Source organism: Pecten maximus, unplaced genomic scaffold (genome assembly GCF_902652985.1).
Source record: "Pecten maximus unplaced genomic scaffold, xPecMax1.1, whole genome shotgun sequence".
Classification (NCBI taxonomy): domain Eukaryota; kingdom Metazoa; phylum Mollusca; class Bivalvia; order Pectinida; family Pectinidae; genus Pecten; species Pecten maximus.
The window spans coordinates 1-20,270 of record NW_022979763.1 but is presented as its reverse complement, the minus strand read 5'-3'; the positions used below and the strand labels follow the sequence as shown (position 1 = coordinate 20,270).

Sequence of the window (20,270 nt, the reverse complement as noted above, 5' to 3'; positions counted from 1 at the left end):
TATTTCCGGAAATTTATGATAAAAAAATATATATATATATTATATATATTTTTCTGATACTACTAAGTATATATGTTACTTATTTTTGACTCGTTAAAATAAATTAAAAAATTGAGACTGTTTGAGAGAAACTGTACATATATTCATAGGTATCCATCTAACTTAATTGTTCTGGGGACTACTACTTTTCCAGATCTTATTATACGTCCCTGACTTTTCTTAAAAGTACAAATAAATAGGTAAATAAATTGTATGTAAAATTGCCACTAGGCCTAATACAACTTCCAGTAGGCCTATATAAAGCTATATGGGTTAAGCAGTTATATACAATGTGCATACCTAACAAAACTATGTTCAAGATGTTTACAGACATATATATATATACATGTAGTAGCACTAAAATAGCTTGTAGAATAATATAATAACTCAAGATAAACCAGCAGAACTGATGGTAGTTATAATATTAACAAATAGATCTTACCTGCATGCATTAGAATTAAAGGTCCATTTATACATCCGTGCGCACCGAATAACCAATCACACACAAATTGAATTTAAAGACGAATTGAAACACAAATATAATCAAATAGAAATCAGCCAGTTAGATGTATAACTGATCGGTAACCAGATAATATACTGGTTTGATGTCCGCACCGATCATCAATTATGTCTAATTCCTCATCACGAAATTGGCATCGTCTAATAAATAGCTCTCCTCGAGAGGAGTGCTCAAGGATAGTCTACGTTTCCTTTTGTCTTGAAGAAGAACGAATAGCTTCCCGTCAATACTGTAGGATCTCTTCACACAGTTCAGTTTGTATGCTTCCGTCAGTTTTTGCCTGTTGATGCGCGTCAAGTCCTCATATACCACAATCTTGGTTCCTGCCAGTTCGTGGCGGGCACTGATGATTTCATGTTTTTTCCTTCTATGGGTAAATTTTACAATTATGTTCCTGGGTGAATCTTTGGTAAATCTACCTAGTCTATGGGCGATATCAATATCACTTTCCTGTAGGGGAACTTTCAGTTTTTTGTTCACAAAGCTAACAATTGTTTTCACACAGTCTTCCACTGTCTCTTTTTCTCCGTTATCCTTGAGGCCCACGATCCGCAAAGAATTTTTCCTCCCCTGCTGTTCGAGATTATTTTCATGTTCATATATATCATGAAGTTTCCCATTTACATTAGTTAGCTCCGTCTCCATCTTCGACACAGTTGTCTTCAGTTCGTCGTTTTCTTCTTCTAGTGAGTTAACTCTCTCCTCCAGGATCTCTATACGCTCTGCGTGTTCACGCTGAATATCAGCACGAAGTTTTTCAAGTTTACGGTCGAGAACATCCTCTGTGATTAAAGTCTTTAAGATTTTAGAAATCTCGTCAAGACGATCATCTGTAGATTTACTAATCCCTATATCGCTAGTCCTAGCACTAGCACTGGTGCTAGTTTGTCGTCTATTATTACCTCTACCAGACATAATGTACAGCACGTGAATACCACACAGAAGAATATAAATATAAGTCCAAAGTATCAGTCTGTGGTACGTGATTACTACGTATACCAACTACGTCCAGGGCATAGGTAAATGCTGAGTAGTGGTCACTCACGAAAATCAGTCCATGCTGTCCACTGTCGTTTTTTTCACAAAATCAGTATTTTCCAATCAAATTTCGTTTACATAAACGCACAGACAGTTAGTAAAGCATTTCAACCAGATAATGCACCGGAAAAGAAATTCCGATAATAGTGAATCTGTTCCAGAAATAACGCTTTTGTCGGAGCGATGTAAAAGCCGACTGACTCGGTCGCCGTGACCTTGACCTTTTTTTCAAAAAACCGGTCTGGTTTTCAGTGGAGCAAGGGTTCTCTCCCATTGATGAAGAACTGTGTCTCTGGCACCCGACCACTTGCCTGACCCCTCTAGTCTGTATTGGTAAGGCGTGCAAGGTCCAAATAAACAACACCAGGCCAGGTTAGGATCAGTAAAGAACATCTTCACTACAATATAAGAATCAAAATAAGCATGTACTATGAACTTTTGATCAATATAAAGAGGAGTATTTCACTTGTAAACAGAACAGGACGGATTTCCGAACCCGTAGTCCATTTTTTGAAGTAGATAGATATATAATACATATATATATATATATACTGTAAATGAACTGTCTATTGGGAATTGGGAATTCGTGTCATGTTCCTGTGGTCAACAGTTAAAACACTGTGACTATCGGGTTTATTTGTGTTTATTCAGAAACGCCATGTATTTCAATATATACGCCGTAGCAGCAATTCCGATTAGTATACTGCATCCTGTAGATGTGGGAGTCAGCTGATCGGGATTGCTGATGTGGTCACTACCTTCATATTGATAGTGTTGTTGATAGTGTTGTTGATAGTGTTGTTGATAGTGTTGTTGATGTTGTTGATATTGTTGTTGATATTGTTGTTGATAGTGTTGTTGATATTGCTGTTGATATTGTTGTTGATAGTGTTGTTGATAGTGTTGTTGATATTTTTGTTGATAGTGTTGTTGATATTGTTATTGATAGTGTTGTTGATAGTGTTGTTGATAGTGTTGTTGATAGTATTGTTGATAGTGTTGTTGATAGTATTGTTGATATTGTTGTTGATAGTATTGTTGATAGTATTGTTGATATTGTTGTTGATATTGTTGTTGATAGTGTTGTTGTTGATAGTATTGTTGATATTGTTGTTGATAGTATTGTTGATATTGTTGTTGATAGTATTGTTGATAGTGTTGTTGATAGTGTTGTTGATATCAATGTACATCATTGATTTTAATTTCTAATGGCAATGACGATTTATCTTCATTTACCTTTCTGGAGATGAATATACCAATGTATTTAAAAAGGAGTGTCAGGCAATGAGTAATATGTTAGTTATTGGGTACTGATAGACTCTCTAGATGTTCCTTATTGAAATCCTTTATAATTCAATATTCAATACGACGTTAAGAAAGAGTGAATCACGGTTGAAGTCTAAACGTTTTCCTGTGGCTGAACATCACTTAGTGTGAATAGCCGCACAGTTAAACTACTGGAAGAACCTACTATCAACCGTTGTTTGTAATGCAACTTTTTGAGATTTCCAAATTCGACACACGAGCAGTAGTTCTTGTCTCGAACTTTTATTGATAAAGTCAGCGGTAGATATACGATTAGCCAAGTGAAGCGTTAACACACTTACCTAAATGAGGTTTACACCCAAATAGTTTGGCCAGTTCATCCATGTAAAGGATATAGTCAACTGTGACATAATGTCTCTTCGAATCAAGAAACACCTTTTTATTAATGTTCCGGACATTCTCCACATCAGCCTCTTGTAATTTAACTGAGGGAAGGGTCACCTTTCCCTGAAATCATATAATATTGATTAACTTCAATTAGATAGGTGTCATGAGAATAGCTATCATAATGTGATAGTCTTTGACTATCTGACCGTCAGACGTTCTTTTTCGTTCTAAAATGACTCAGTGGTTTGGTTTTCAATTGATAACTTATAATTATATTAAATGATATAACACTTGAAAGTATGTTTAAAGTTAGGGAATTTTTATTATTTTTACCTGGCATTAATCTATTTGTGAAAGAAGTCCTCAGGTGAATGGCATAAGGGAATATAAGAAGGGGAGGGGGGATCGGATAGCCAATTTATTGAGCAACGTAGTCCACGAGAACAAAAGGTTGAAGCTTACAAGCTTTGTAAAATGTTTCACAAGAATGTGTATATATACAAACGCTTGCCAGAACGCAACTGCTCGGCAAAAAGAACGAAATCTAGTGAACGTCAAAGTATTAACCGGGAAACCAAGGTTGGAGGCACAAAGAGATTACAAAACAATCGAGGATACCTTACAATGGATATGCGGACTTACCTTAAAAACAGCCAAACCCAGTCTCGCCTGCATCTCAGCTATAGGCATCAGTGCTCCGGCGGCCTGTAGTAAACCTATGACACAGATTGTAGGTCGAGTAGAGACTGGCGGGAACATGAACTTGTAGAGCTTGTTGTTGTTTTCACCCAGTCCTCTGACAGAAGAGTGTAAAAATGGAAAGTCAAATGTGTACCCTGTTGCGAGAAGTATCACATCGACATCCCGTTCTATTGTTCCATCCTCAAACTCCACACTAGTCTGATGAAGACATTTTACACCTGATTTGACGACGATGCTTCCGCATGCAATACGACTCGGCAGTTCGTCGTTGATAAGAACGCTCTTTGAAAATGGCCCATTGTCTGTCTCAAGACAGTATGCCTTATGGTTGACCATTTGGTTTAGTTTCATCATATATAGTTTTGCAACAAGAGACCTGGGAAGATAACTTATAGCTACTCGTTTAAACCTAGTCAAATGGATCATATCCATTGGCATTCCCGCTTCGGATACACGACTGAATATGTAGCGTCCGTCTCTCGTGCTTAGATACACCTGTAAGTTTAAGAAATAGCACGGATGAAAACAAGTAGGCTATAATAACATGACAAAATTATAATTTGCATAAAAACAAGAGTTATGATTTGTAAACTAACAAATAAGTTTGCGTTTAAACTAATGTTCAAGATATTTGACACATGTGACCTTAAAAGTAGGCCAAGGTAATTCATTTGAACAACTTCATTCCATCATGCTAGTTATATAAGGCTGCATACCAAGTTTCTTGAAAATCCGTCATATTTACTTAAGTTATCGTGTTCACAATGTCCAATGGTCTTAAAAATACAAAGAGCCATAGCTCTAGATCAAATCGGTCCCAATGCCAAACTCCTCTGATATCTTATTGATACAAGTTTACATGCTAAGTTTTATCAAAACCCGTTCATAGTTACTAAAGCTATCACATCCACAAGAAAAATGCGGGACGGACTATGCATGACGACACACCACGATGGACAAATTGCGATTGCAACAGGTCAGCATTAGCCTTCGGTTAAAATTAATGTGTAATTTTTCATGTTCACGAGATGCACATTGTACAAATGACACATGAAATTAGTACCTTTCAATGCAAAATGGCAGTTTATACAGAGGAAACGAAATTAAAAAAAATGACATCATACTGTTGTGTCATCCTTCATGGACTCGTCAGTGATGTCGAGTGTCTTTAGTTTTGATACATAAGAGTCGACTGTCGATATAATTGTCCAAATTAGAATGACATGCAATAGCCCCATAGTTCAATAAATATTAAATAAGATATACATTCACGTTCACCAGAGTAGATTTTTTTGGTGTCAATTAAAATGTAGTTTTTAAGATTCAATAATGCAGCAACAGGTCAGCATTAGCCTTCGGCTATAATAAATGTGTATTTTTTTATGTTCACGGAATGTACATTGTACAAATGACACACGAATGCCAAATGGCAGTTTAATACAGAGGAAACGAAATAAAAAATAACAACATCATACAGTTGTGTCATCCTTCTTGCACTCGTCAGTGATGCCGAATGTCTTAAGGTTTTTTCATAAATAAAAGGCGACGAGGGAAATTTATTAGCTGTCTATATAACTGTCCACATTAGAACATTCACGTTCACCAGAGTAGAGATTGTTTTCAGTGTCAATTAAAATGCAGTTTTTAAGTCAACACGTATTCAAAAATGCAGCGATTCAATTTCTCCCAGAGTTATATTTGCGACGTAATAAACCAGACATATTATTCTTGATGGAATGTATTAGTTTTAGTTACAAATATTTTGATGGATAACGGGGCATACATTGTACTGCATGAGATTCAATTAAAACTAGTCCAGTATCACGTATTCGTATTTATTAGAAAATAAATAAACCATATGATGTATGATTGGATTTATTTAGAAAAAATAAAGATATGAAATGCAGACAATATTGATTTCAAGCCATGCCAAAATCAGTTTTTCCCTAATATCTATCACTATATACCTGTGATGCAACGCGACTCAGTTCCACGGCTGCATCCACGCCAGAGTTCCCAATGCCAACAACAACGATTTTCTTGTCCTCAAACCCATGGAAATCCCGATATTCCTGTGAATGTATTATTTGCCCTTGGAAATTGTCCTGACCTTTTATGTCAGGTACATATTTATCTCTGTAAGTCCACAGCAGACCATGACGTAATCAAACGTTTCTGTCGCCTCTTTCTCCCGTGTTGGTATCCTTAGTTTCCACTATCCACCTCTTCTCCTCCCCGACCGATTTGACAGACACAACCTGTCAATAACGATTGCGATAGTGTCAAAGAGTCGGTTATGAAATAAAACCAATAAGCAAATGAATTTGCAAATAAACCCATAACATAGTATTTAAAGAAGCATCAGAATAACTTAAACTCAAAAATTTGGATATAAAACGCATCTAAAAGCTGGTAAATGACAGTAAAAGGTGATAGAATCAGTAAGTTCATAGCTAGAATAAATATTATTTATATTGTACAAAATACAAACAGTATACATGTTAAGCCTTAAAAGCCATATACTGTAAACATACATATTTTAGCGGTAATCGTATCTTAGCGAATTTCGCGCTGGAGGCATTCAGCTTATTAATGATTGCGCTACTTGTAGCTTTATTTTCTATGGCAGTCATTGTTGGTTCGCTAATTCATCATTTCGCTAATGTAGCTGTTTTATATAGGTTTGCGCTAAAATTTGAGCCCGCCAAAACAAGTACATTTACAGTACTGCATGTATAACAACAGTTGCATAAACTGAACCTGATTTCAGATTTCCATTTAGTCATGAAGCCATACTTCAATGTGTAATATGAGGCACGAAGTAATATGTTTTAATCAATACAAAAAACGACAGATATACTTGTCCATGTCAAATTATGAGGAATGATGATAATCTTTATAACAACTTATTACATGATGTATATATGTCTTGAAAGACGCATCCGTGTACGGATTATAATTTACACATTATTGTTGATATACCTCCTTGTTGAAGTTTATGTATTGAAGCAGACCAAACTTGTCGGCGTACATTCGGAAGTACTTAAGTACTTGGCGGTTATGAAGGTATATCGGGAATCCCTGTGGTGGGGGAAATCACTGTACGCCATCATCTCTTTGCTGGTGTTGGTAATGGTGGATTTCATGACACTACCTTGACCCGCCCGAACGTCTGGCGTGAAATTCCACAATCCACCTATAGTCATAATCAGATGAAGATAGCATGCAAGAAAATGTACTTTAATCAATATCACTGATTCAGTCAACAATATATATGCTATTACAACACTGAAAGTAAATAAAACATTCCACACTCTAGCACATTAGGATATTTTGTTTTCATTCAGAGCAGATAACAAAGAGTTTTGTTCTTCAAAATAATCAAATAAATAAGTAAGATGCATAGGATGTGTGGATCTTGATTAAGCTCGATGAAACACTATAACAAGACCAACCTCTAAAGAAGAGAACAGCAAGTTAGTGAAGAAATGAACATAAACACGAGCAGACTGGCAGGAATGGGAAGGCTTCAAGAGAAGTGGACCAGTCTGCAAGAACTTTTGTCATAAAGATATCGCGGGAACAGTGGCAGTAGGAATAGAGACATGAGGATATCAGACCCTGGGGAAGAAAGACGATTTAGCTTGACCAAAAAGAAATCAGACTTATAAAAGAAGAAAACATGCAAGCTAAGTCAATGTCGCAGGGAATTCAGGGAGCTTGGTCAAGATGGAAAACGAACCAATGTGCAATGACCTGTATGGACTTTAGTTTTTCCTTCGGTCTGTGTATGATGCAATTCTAACACCGGTAATAACTGCCACGTGTGTACAGAGCAGAATCTTATGGGACATTCGCAACGACTACCACACTCTAATATACTACACAACGACTATCACACCCCAATTACATAACGACTACCACATTCCAATACATATCGATTACCACATTCCAATACTCTACATAACGACTTTCACTCTCCAATACACGCCCTCTCACACACACCCTGCCTCACATACATGCACGCACGCACTCACATACACACAACATGCCTAACTTGCACATACACGGGGTACGAGTTATCCGCATAATCAACTGTACCCCTGACACAGTAACACGTACTGCACTTAACACTTGAATTGACGCAATGGAGCATATCACAACATTTGCATATCATAAACACCACAACACACACAAAACAACCTACCAATATCGTCAGACATTTCGAAGCAGACAGGCTGGAATCCTTCATCTAGGCAGCATTTGATGGCGGGTAGACCACTGGCCCCCGCCCCTATTACGGCCACTCGTTTCATGACACGCCCGGAGTATGTCCTTCGTGTCCAGCAGAGCGCCCTCTAAAACAGTGTGTAGTGTATGGCCTCAGACCACAATTAATTTCCTTCTATGTTATACCAATGTAAAATGAAAATCAAAATATTACAAAAATTTGTAGAAAATCTAATTTTAATATGATTATTTATAACTATTCAAGTTGAATCTACAGTGAGCTGGAAAGTACCTCATGACCTGCATTTAAGAAAGATATTTCTGTTTAAATGTTACCATCCCTCTATATTATGGGAAAATCCGGAAAATTACAAAATATCACTACTCCGACCTTTTAGCTCCTTGTGTTCATGCACGCAAACAAACATGGAAAAGGTGTCAAAACAAAATTATCTCACTAGAATAGATATTGCACTACAAATATATGTTAAAAGTATGCCCATATCTGCAATTGTTAAGTCAAGAAAAATATTTAGTAACATACCTTAAATTTACTTTTGTACTACATTCAACAACCCGGAAGATATACGTACATATATATGTTATCTGGCCGTTTACGCTATATTGCGGACTCGAGGGTTGCCGATGGGATGCGTGATGCATATATTACCTTACATGGTGTCAGGATCAGAGGACACTCGGTCTATATATGGAAATGAATAAATGAGTATAAAAAGCTGAAAATGAACAAATTATCCCATGGCACATAGGGTGTTTAACCGTAGTCATACTGCATTAAAGCAGAATATATGTGTAGGCAATCTCCTGTTTCGTATTAACGGACGATGCGAGTCCCTGAATTATTTTCCTTCAACTTCTTATTAAGATGTAATATTCTTAAACTTACTTCGAACATTACATTACGGTATTTGTAAGAAATAGTTGTTCTTATCAAGTGAGAACACACTAGACTGATAACAACACCTCCCACGTGCCACAATATATCGTCCAATCATATGGTTCAGACATTTTAAGTAGCTTCTCTCCAGGTTCATCGAAATATCGAATCCAGTGATATTTTACAAGCCTATAAAAGCACTTCTCTGGTACAACGGAACAGAACTAACCTATCAATTGTTAGAAGACTCTAAGGAACACGGCTAACCACAGGGCTTGCTGTTGACATTTCGGCAAAAATGCAAGTTTCAGGAGACCACAGTAAGGTCGATCATGTTGTCCGCGTATATTGCACAAAATAAGCATGCCATTTTGCATACAAGTGTCTATAACGGACGATTTTGACATTTGTTTGGCTGGATTTTACTAGTTATTCTCTTTTTACCTTGAAATGCAAATGACGTTGTGAATAATATCACACAAATACATGTATAGCATATAGGTAGCAATGTGATATTGCAAGCGATCTTTCCTGCATTTGAGACGGTGTACAAAACCTTAGGGTTAAGACGGTGTAGGAAACCCCTCGTGTTGAAACAGTACAAAATCGTCGTGTTGAGACAGTGTACGAAACATCTTATATTGAGACAGTGTCCGAAAAATCTCATTTTAAGACAGTGCACAAAACATGTAGTGTTGAGAGTGTATACGAAACATTCGTGTTGAGACAATGTACAAAACGTGTCGTGTTGAGACAGTATACGAAATATCTCTTGTTGAGACAGTGTACGAAACATCTAGTGTTGAGACAGTGTATCATATTGGATAATTAATTAAGATGAACTAAATTCTTTTGAATAATATTCAATTATAATTAAAAAAAAAGACACTTTTATCAGTTTACATTTGGAAACGATTAATCGTCAAGTTTAAGAATTTCATATTTTGACTCTCAGGATTTTGATTTGACTCTCAGGATTTCAGAGCTGAGGGTCACTGACTCTTGAGATTTTAATCCTACTGGATGCCCTGTGTATGTATATAAAATATATTCTAAATCACTGTTTGACATTACTTAAGTGTATTGTTGCATCTTACTGAAATACACACTTAGAGGCAGCGAAATTCAATTCATGTAATAGTAGCTACAGAATAAATGTGAATGGGATGATTAGATGGTTCGTGGATATTAAATACGGGTCGAATCGATTCGTTGTACATATAAAGATATCTATTCTCTTAATTGTCATCCAAAAGTTATAGCAAATGACTTTGTGATCAGCATAAAAGTTACCCGACAAAAATAGATCGAACAGCTACTCTCCTTATTTTTATCATTGAATCCAGTGAGTAATTCGAGAATGTTGTAGATTTTATTAGAATTGAGAATGATAAGCGTGATGACTTCAATTCCCCAATAGTTAATTTCCCATATCTAAGATAGTAACACCATTGCTTATCTTGCCTGCAGTGTTTACATGTTCGATATTCAAGGACTTGTTTCCAAATTTCAAGTTTTCCACGACAGGTGTTAACTACTGACAAAACAATACAAAATACACAAGGTTTCATGAGCTGCAGGTTGATGAAGATGGATTAGAATATATCGAAATGAGATCCTAAAACGATGATCTTAACCTTACTGCATCTCTCTAAACCTTTAATTGTGTTGCTAGTTTTCCCATCAGTTGCCCTCATCTGTTATGGATGGGGTTCGGCATACAGATGTACATGAACCATGCTTTACGTGTTAAGGTCAATTGGGTAACAATCATGGTGTAATTGTGGTTTACAAATACGTTCGTTGCTTGTTGAAATGCTTATTTTGATGACAGGCGTCGTCGATGAATCAGAAGATGCTTACCCTTGGAAACAACTGGTCTTGTTATCTTTGTACTTTTCAAAGGTCTCCATACAAATCTATGTTTTTGTTCATATTTTGTGATCGTTTTATCTATTCGGAGTTGATGTTCTCTGTTGCTTTTTTTTAAACATAAATATAAAAACCACAGAACAGAGATAGACTTTCTTCAATTACGTAGCGCATGGAACAAACTGTCAAAATAACAGAAGAAGGATACATCAAAGTCACGTGCACAAGACATATTTACATGTACACCACTTTTAAAACCGATGTTACTTTTAGGTACGGTGTGTATCCTCGATAATAAAAGGGTTTTAAACACTTCCATGCTGTTTTCCTGGAATATATCCATTCTCTATAATCAAGTAGTTATGTTCACGTTCACACTTTGCAACCCTGGAATATGCCTATACTCGTTGCTCCATTGGTGCAGAGAGCGAAGGGGTGGTCTGGGTGATACTTCTATCCAATTGGTTCTGTATTCCTGTGTAGAACATCAATTGTTTGACGTCTGAAGCAATATAGTGAACAATTAATGGTCCCGTTAAAGGGATAAAACGGTAAACCAATTTTTATTTTGCATTTTTTCATATTATTGCGTATATATGTTTAAATATATAACCTTATGAACGATGACAATTTGATTTTGATGAAATCTATACATAAAAACATAAATTATTCATTATAAAAAGATAATCACAATTCGTTGATCAACAGTCTGGTTATGTAAATTGTGTGTCATACACGATACAACGCATGCGCACAACAAACTACAACACTTGAAAACAAAAATGACGTCCCGCGTGAGTCGACCGCGGTTGGAAGCGGTAACAGCTTCAGCAACAAACAGAATACAATCCTTGAATTACACAGGGAAGCAGTACAGTAGATGGGAACAGTTGAAATAAGCGAACGATGAATACGTGTGTTGCTCGTATTTTGCTGATATGTCTATACGCAATAACAAACTTGGCACAATATATATATAACGTTCTTTATTAAGAACGCCGATGTGGCGCAGCGGTATAGGCTGCGGATATTTCTGGCTAGGCGATTGGGTGCCGTAGATTTGAATTTCCTGTCGTAGTTGTACCGAGAGAAATATATATAATATATGTACAATTCGTATCCATGTATGTAAATACATTGCGATCCAGGTATTCTATATCACCTTATAGACGACTTCCACAATGACCATGTCAGGGTATCGGGCCGACCATCACTGTGGCATTGAAACGTTCTTTATTAAGAACGCCGATGTGGCGCAGCGGTATAGGCTGCGGATATTTCTGGCTAGGCGATTGGGTGCGATTGAGTGAAAGATAAAGATTTGAATTTCCTGTCGTAGTTGTACCGAGAGAAATATATAATATATGATACATTGCGATCCAGGTATTCTATATCACCTTATAGACGACTTCCACAATGATCATGTCCGGGTATCGGGCCGACCATCACTGTGCCATTGAAACGTTCGTTATCAAGAACGCCGATGTGGCACAGCGGTATAGGCTGCGGATATTTCTGGCTAGGCGATTGGGTGCCGTAGATCGTGAGTTCGAGGCCCGGTCAGGGCACGAGTCAAAAAGTTGTCTTCCTTCGTCATTTGTGTTTCTAAGCTATATATATACAGTCTGTACTAGTTCAGTACTCTCTTTCACTACTATATTTACGCAGGAATATCCTACTAACGCAGATGGAATATTTCGACTCGTAAGCTATCGTGTGTTTGTGTTGTCTCGATTTCAAAACAGTCACGTGATGATTTAAAAATAATTTCCGCGCTAAATTTAGAGGGGGTGTCCCAACTAAATCTAGTGATCAAGCTGGACATAGGGACCGACCTTGAATATTGGGATAGCACAAAACATAACTGGAAAGGTTTAAAAACAAAACACGTACATACAATGAAAATAACGTTTTTACTGCAAACGCATTGCAACAAACATCATCTCTTCGAAGAGTTTCTGTTATAACTTCTTTGGTCAAAATAATGTCATTGGCGAGACTATTGCTGTCAACGCCTAAAGGACATACATTTTACGACTGTCCTGAAAGTAAGAATACCTGTTTATGGTCATTTCCTTCAAGTGAATAATATGTTCCATTTAAATTAACATTCATAAATATGTTGTACTGTTATTAATAGAGTATTTAATATCAGTCATGTGATAATATATTACAGATTGTCTTTCTGATTACTTCCGACGGTATACAATATCGTCAGATATACACTTAACATAGAAATACTGATATTAACAATAACTTAAACATATTGTTTATACTGTGAATCAATACAGTCCCATTTGGAATCCTTTTACAACGTACCCTGGTATTGTATCATTGTTATTCTACGGGTTTTGATTTCTTCTGTAAACACTTTCTGTAAAAGTAATACACTCCTATCAACGCGAATGCCATTTTCAAAACAACTGTGATATGCCAGCTGTTTCGTTTTTCTGTCATCGGTCTGGTTTTCAGTGGAGCAAGGGTTCTCTCCCATTGATGCAGAATTGCTTCCCTGGCACCTGACCACTTGCCTGACCCCTCTAGTCTGTATTGATAAGGCGTGCAAGGTCCGAATAAACACCGCCAGGCCAGGTTAGGTTCAGTCAAGAACATCTTCACTACAATACAAGAAACAAAACAGGCATGTACAATTATTTACTATATGGAGAGGAGTGTTTCATTTGTCAACAGCACAGGACGGTTTTCCGAATCCACTGTCCATTTTTTGAAGTAGATATATAATACATATATTTATATATACATGTATGTACTGTAAATGAATTGCCTATTGGAAATTGTGGATTCGTGTTATGCCCCTGTGGTCAACACCGTGACTAGCGGGTTTTTTGAGTTTATTTATAAACGCCCTGTATTTTAAGCGAACGCCGTAGTAGCCGATTAGTAAACTCCATCCAGTAAATTTGGTAGTCAGCTGTTTGGGATTGCTGATGTGGACACTACCCTCACGTTGATATTATTGTCAATAGTGTTGTTGATATCAATGTACATTATTGATTTTAATTTTTAACGACAATGACGATTTATCTTCATTTGCTTTTCTTGTTTTTAAACAGGGGTGTCAGGCAATGAGTAATATGTTAGTTTTTGGGTACTGATAGAAGCTTCAGGCTCTCTAGATGTTCCTTATTGAAATCTTTTAGAATTCAATATTCAATACGACAATGATTTAGATCTCGTTAGAAGTCTAAACTTTTTCCTGTGGCTGAACATCACTTAGTGTGAATAGCCGCACAGTTAAAATAGTGGAAGAACCTACTATCAATTGTTGTTTCTAAAGCCATTTCTGAGATTTCCAAATTCAACACACGAGCAGAAGTTCTAGTTTTGAACTTTTGTTGATAAAGTCAGCGATAGATATACGATTAGTCAAGTTAAGCGTGAAAAACTTACCTAAATGAGGTTTACATCCAAGCATTGTGGCCAGTTCATCCATGTAAATGGTATAGTCAACCGTAAAATAATGTCCCTTCGAATCCCGAAACACCTTTTTATTAATGCCCCGGACTCTCTCAACATCAGCCTCTTGTAATTTAACTGGGGGAAGAGTCACCTTACCCTGAAATTATATAATATTAATAAATCTTAATTAGATAGGTCTCATGAGAATAGCTATCATATTTTGGTGGCATAGATGTCTTTGACTATGTGACCGTCAGACGTTACACGTTACTTTTCGCTCTAAAATGACTCAATGGTTGGGTTTTCAATTAATAACCGATAAGAAATGATATAACACTTGCAAGTATGTTCAGAGTTATGCACTTTCTATTATGTTTTCAACTGACATTAATCTATTTGTGAAAGACATCCTTAGGTGATTGGCATCAGGGAATATAAGGGAGGGCAAATTGGATGTCCAATTTACCGAGCAACTGAAGTCCGCGGGAATGACATGTTAAAAGTTTGAAGCTTACAAGCTTGGCAAAATGTTTCATAAGAAGGTGTATATATGTAAACGCTTGCCAGAACGCAACTGCTCGGCAAAAGAACGAAATCGGGTCCTTTAACGTCAAAGTGTCAACCGGCAAATCAAGGTTGGTGACACAAGAAGATTACAATTACAATCGAGGATACCTAACAATGAATATGCGGACTTGCCTTAAAAACAGCCAAACCCAGTCTCGCCTGCATCTCAGCTATAGGCAATAGTGGTCCGGCGGCCTGTAGTAAACCTATGACACAGATTGTAGGTCGAGTAGGGACTGGCGGGAACATGAACTTGTAGAGCTTGTTGTTGTTTTCACCCAGTCCTCTGACAGAAGAGTGTAAAAATGGAAAGTCAAATGTGTACCCTGTTGCGAGAAGTATCACATCGACATCCCGTTCTATTGTCCCGTCCTCAAACTCCACACTAGTCTGATGAAGACATTTTACACCTGATTTGACGACGATGCTTCCGCATGCAATACGACTCGGCAGGTCGTCGTTGATAAGAATACCCTTTGAAAACGGCCCACTCTCTGTCTCAAGACAGTATGCCTTATGGTTGACCATTTGGTTTAGTTTCTTCATGTATAGTTTTGCAACAAGAGACCTGGGAAGATAACCAATAGCTACCCGTTTAAACCTAGTCAAATAGATCATATCCATTGGCATTCCCGCTTCGGATATACGACTGAATAAGTAGCGTCCGTCTCTCGTGCTTAAATACACCTGTAAGTTTAAGAAATAGCACGGATTAAAACAAGTCGGTTAAAATAACATGACAAAATTATAATTTGCGCGACACTCAAACAATGAAGCATAAAAAACAAGAGGCCCATGGGACTTATCGTTCACCTGAGTTATGATATGTATATTAATAAATAAGTTTGCATTTAAACTAATATTCAAGATATTTGACACCTGTTACCTTGAATGTAGGCCAAGGTTATTCATTTGAACAACTTCATTCCATCATGCTAGTGATATAGGGCTGCATACCAAGTTTCTTGAAAATCCGTTCATATTTACTAAAGTTATCGTATTCACAATGTGCAATGGTCTTAAAACAACAATGGGCCATAACTCTAAAAGTTACGATCAAATCGGTCCCAATGTCAAACTCGTCTGATATCTTATTGATACAAGTGTACATGCTAAGTTTCATCAAAACCCGTTCATAGTTACTAAAGCTATCGCCTCCACAGGAGAAACGCACGATAGACTATGCACGACGGCACACCACAATTGACAAATTGCGATTGCAACAGGTCAGCATTAGCCTTCGGCTAAAATAAATGTGTAATTTTTCATGTTCACGGAATGATCATCATACAAATGACACACGAAATTAGTACCTTTCAATGCAAAATGGCAGTTTAATACAGAGAAGAAAAAAAATTAAATGACATCATACTGTTGTGTCATCCTTCTTGGACTCGTCAGTGAGGCCGAGTGTCTTCAGTTTTGATACATAAGAGCCGATGGAGGAAATGTATTAACTGTCGATATAATTGTTCAAATTAGAACGAGCAGATGCAATAGCCCCATAGCTCATTTCATATTAAATAAGATATACATTCACGTTCGCCAAAGTAGAGATTGTTTTTGGAGTCAATTAAAATGCATTCTTTTAAATGTCAACACGTATTCAATAATGCAGCAATTCAATTTCTCCCAGAGTTATATTTGCGACGCAATAAACCAGACAAATTATTCTTGATGGAATGTATTAGTTTTAGTTACACATATTTTGATGGATAACGGGGCATATATTGTACTGCATGAGATTCAATTAAAACTAGTCCAGTATCACGTTTTCATATTTATTAGAAAATAAATAAAATATATGATGGATGATTGGATTTGTTTTAAAAATAATAATAAAGAAATGAAATGCAGGCAATATTGATTTCAAGTCGTGTCAAAATTGTGTTTTTTTTTCCAAAAATGTCTATCATTACATACCTGTGATGCCACGCGACTCAGTTCCACGGCTGCATCCACGCCAGAGTTCCCAATGCCAACAACAACGATTTTCTTGTCCTCAAACCCATGGAAATCCCGGTATTCGTGTGAATGTATTATTTGCCCTTGAAAATTGTCCTGACCATTTATGTCAGGTACATATTTATCTCTGTAAAGTCCACAGCAGACCATGACGTAATCAAACGTTTCTGTCGCCTCTTTCCCCGTGTTGGTATCCTTAGTTTCCACTATCCACCTCTTCTCCTCCCCGACCGATTTGACAGACACAACCTGTCAATAACGATTACGATAGTGTCAGAGTGTCAGTTATGAAAAAAAAACAAGTAAGCCAATGAATTTGCAAATAAACCCATAACATAGTATCTAAAGAAGCATCAGAATAACTTTAACTCAAAAATTTAAAGAGAAAACGCAACCAAAAAGCTGGTAAATGACAGTAAAAGGTGATAGAATCAGTAAGTTCATAGCCAGAAAAACATTACTTATATTGTACAAAATACAAACAGTGTAAATGTTAAGCCTTAAAAGCCATATACTGTAAACATACATATTTTAGCGGTAATCGTATCTTAGCGAATTTCGCGCTGGAGGCATTCAGCTTATTAATGATTGCGCTACTTGTAGCTTTATTTTCTATGGCAGTCATTGTTGGTTCGCTAATTCATCATTTCGCTAATGTAGCTGTTTTATATAGGTTTGCGCTAAAATTTGAGCACGCCAAAACAAGTACATTTACAGTATGTATAACAACAGTTGCACAAACTGAACCTGATTTCAGATTTCCATTTAGTCATGAAGCCATACTTCAATGTGCGATATGAGGCACGAAGTAATATGTTTTAATCAATACAAAAAACGACAGATATACTTGTCCATGTCAAATTATGAGGAATGATGATAATCTTTATAACAACTTATTACATGATGTATATATGTCTTGAAAGACGCATCAATGTACAGATTATAATTTACACATTATTGTTGATATACCTCCTTGTTGAAGTTTATGTATTGAAGCAGACCAAACTTGTCGGCGTACATTCGGAAGTACTTAAGTACTTGGCGGTTATGAAGGTATATCGGGAATTCCTGTGGTGGGGGGAAATCACTGTACGCCATCATCTCTTTGCTGGTGTTGGAAATGGTGGATTTCATGACACTACCTTGACCAGCCCGAACGTCTGGCGTGAATTGCCACAATCCACCTATAGTCATAATCAGGTGAACATAGCATGTAAGAAAATGTACTTTAATAAATTTCACTGATTCAGTCAAGAATTATGCGCACATGCTACTACAATACTGAAAGTAAATAAAACATTCCACACTCTAGCACATTAGGATATTTTTTCATTCAGAGCAGATAACAAAGAGTTTTTATCTTCAAAATAATCAAATACATAAATAACATGCATAGGATGTGTGAATCTTGATTAAGCTCGATGAAACACTATAACAAGACCAACATCTAACGAAGAGAACAGCAAGTTAGTGAAGAAATGAACATAAACACGAGCAGACTGGCAGGAATGGGAAGGCTTCAAGAGAAGTGGACCAGGCTTCAAGAACGTTTATCATAAAGATATCGCGGGAACAGTGGCAGTAGGAATAGAGACATGAGGATATCAGTCTCTGGGAAAGAAAGACAATTTAGCTAGTCCAAAAAGAAATCAGACCTATAGAAGAAGAAAACAGGCAAGCTAAGTCAATGTCGCAGGGAATTCAGTGAGCTTGGACAAGATGAAAAACGAACCAATGTGCAATGACCTGTTTGGAAAGCTAGAGGTATCCTAACCTTCAAATTCAGTTTCTCCTTTGGTCTGTGTATGATGTACTTTTAACACCAGTATCGACTGCCCCCTGTGTGGACAGAGCAGAAACTTATGGGACATTCTTACATCTTGTCATGTGGTGTTGTCACAGGAGATATGCACATGGCGACACAACAAAGTTCAAAGAAGCAGCACAACAAACTCATATTTGTTTTGTGAAGGAGGATAAGACAGAGACAACCAGATCAAAGGAAATGACTTTCCGAATCCTAAGCTGGCTGTAGACCTTGACCCGGAGATTGGTATTCCTAGAGATAGTTCCAATCGATCTCATACCATATATGGTTATACCAATGGCACAGAGATTCATTGTTATAAAGCTGACAGTCAAATGGTAAGGAAAATGTAGCGAAGACCATGCAGGAAGAAAGGGTGATAGACGAAGAACTAAGGAGGTAGGATGCAACACACGATGAGGGATAAGCAGAAATACTTACATCGTCTCCCACATCTTACCATGATGTGTACTTACAACGTTAGCATACTATCTAACCAACACACACAGCTTACAGTATTAAGTTGTGTGATTAGAGCGATGATGCCAATTTTCCTATGTTAATTTTTTCTTATTTAGATTTCTAGAAAGTACATATTCCTGATTTCACAGTTTGTTGTGTTCAAGGATTGTTCTCAATAACACGATTTTCGTGATAAATTTCTGACGGGAATACAACACTTCCTTATGAAAGTTTTCTGGGCAGTATGACGACTTGATACAGAAATATTCTATATTTTATCAATTTCCTTGAGTAAAGATATACCTAGTAGTTCTGTAATCAACACCCTGCCGCATTTGACCTAGGTTTACATCGCGAATTTCGTCAACTTTCCTGAACACCAGGTTATACATCTTTGTATAATGCATCACCTCCATGCTCATCTATATTCTATTAATAGTTTGCCTTCGTTTAATCGATTTTTTTCCACTCTCCAATACACAACGACTACCACTCTCCAATACACAACGACTACCACTCTCCAATACACAACGACTACCACTCTCCAATACACAACGACTACCACTCTCCAATACACAACGACTACCAATACAGAACGAATACCACACTCCAATACACAACGACTACCACATTCCAATACACAACGACTACCACTCTCCAATACACAACGACTACCACTCTCCAATACACAACGACTACCACACTCCAATACACAACGACTACCACTCTCCAATACATAACGACTACCACTCTCCAATACATAACGACTACCACTCTCCAATATACAACGACTACCACTTTCCAATACACAACGACTACCACTCTCCAATACACAACGACTACCAATACACAACGACTACCACACTCCAATACACAACGATTACCACACTCTAATACACAACGACTACCACTCTCCAATACATAACGACTACCACTCTCCAATACACAACGACTACCACTCTCCAATACACAACGACTACCACACTCCAATACACAACGACTACCACTCTCCAATACATAACGACTACCACACTCAAATACACAACGACTACCACTCTCCAATACATAACGACTACCACACTCCAATACATAACGAC

At 37.1% G+C, this 20,270-nt stretch overlaps 2 protein-coding genes across 2 annotated transcripts; both read right to left on the bottom strand.

Moving 5' to 3' along the window:
- Positions 1-1,825: 1,825 nt before the first annotated feature.
- On the bottom strand, positions 1,826-8,349 carry LOC117319177 (dimethylaniline monooxygenase [N-oxide-forming] 2-like). Its single transcript, XM_033874015.1, has 6 exons — positions 8,160-8,349; positions 6,955-7,148; positions 5,920-6,117; positions 3,893-4,447; positions 3,205-3,370; positions 1,826-1,995 (listed from the first exon to the last, which is right to left on the bottom strand). The coding sequence occupies exons 1-6, from the start codon at positions 8,266-8,268 to the stop codon at positions 1,826-1,828; spliced, it is 1,392 nt and encodes a 463-aa protein (XP_033729906.1). The 5' UTR covers positions 8,269-8,349.
- Positions 8,350-12,846: 4,497 nt separating this feature from the next.
- Positions 12,847-18,088, bottom strand: LOC117319176 (dimethylaniline monooxygenase [N-oxide-forming] 2-like; the record flags this gene model as incomplete). Its single annotated transcript, XM_033874013.1, is given in 5 exon segments — positions 12,847-13,570; positions 14,364-14,529; positions 15,072-15,626; positions 16,863-17,153; positions 17,874-18,088. Coding segments are annotated over 5 exon segments (1,508 nt in total), but the record flags the coding sequence as incomplete, so codon positions are not given.
- Between the last annotated feature and the right edge of the window lie 2,182 nt (positions 18,089-20,270).

Bases quoted from the DNA above. Each gene is read 5' to 3' on its own strand.
- LOC117319177 (XM_033874015.1), bottom strand. From the start codon at position 8,268: ATGAAACGAGTGGCCGTAATAGGGGCGGGGGCCAGTGGTCTACCCGCC. The intron at 7,149-8,159 runs GTAGGTTGTTTT...TTATGACTATAG, and splicing joins CGAAATGTCTGACGATATTG to GTGGATTGTGGAATTTCACG. The intron at 1,996-3,204 runs GTAAGTGTGTTA...CTTATATTGTAG, and splicing joins TGGGTGTAAACCTCATTTAG to TGAAGATGTTCTTTACTGAT.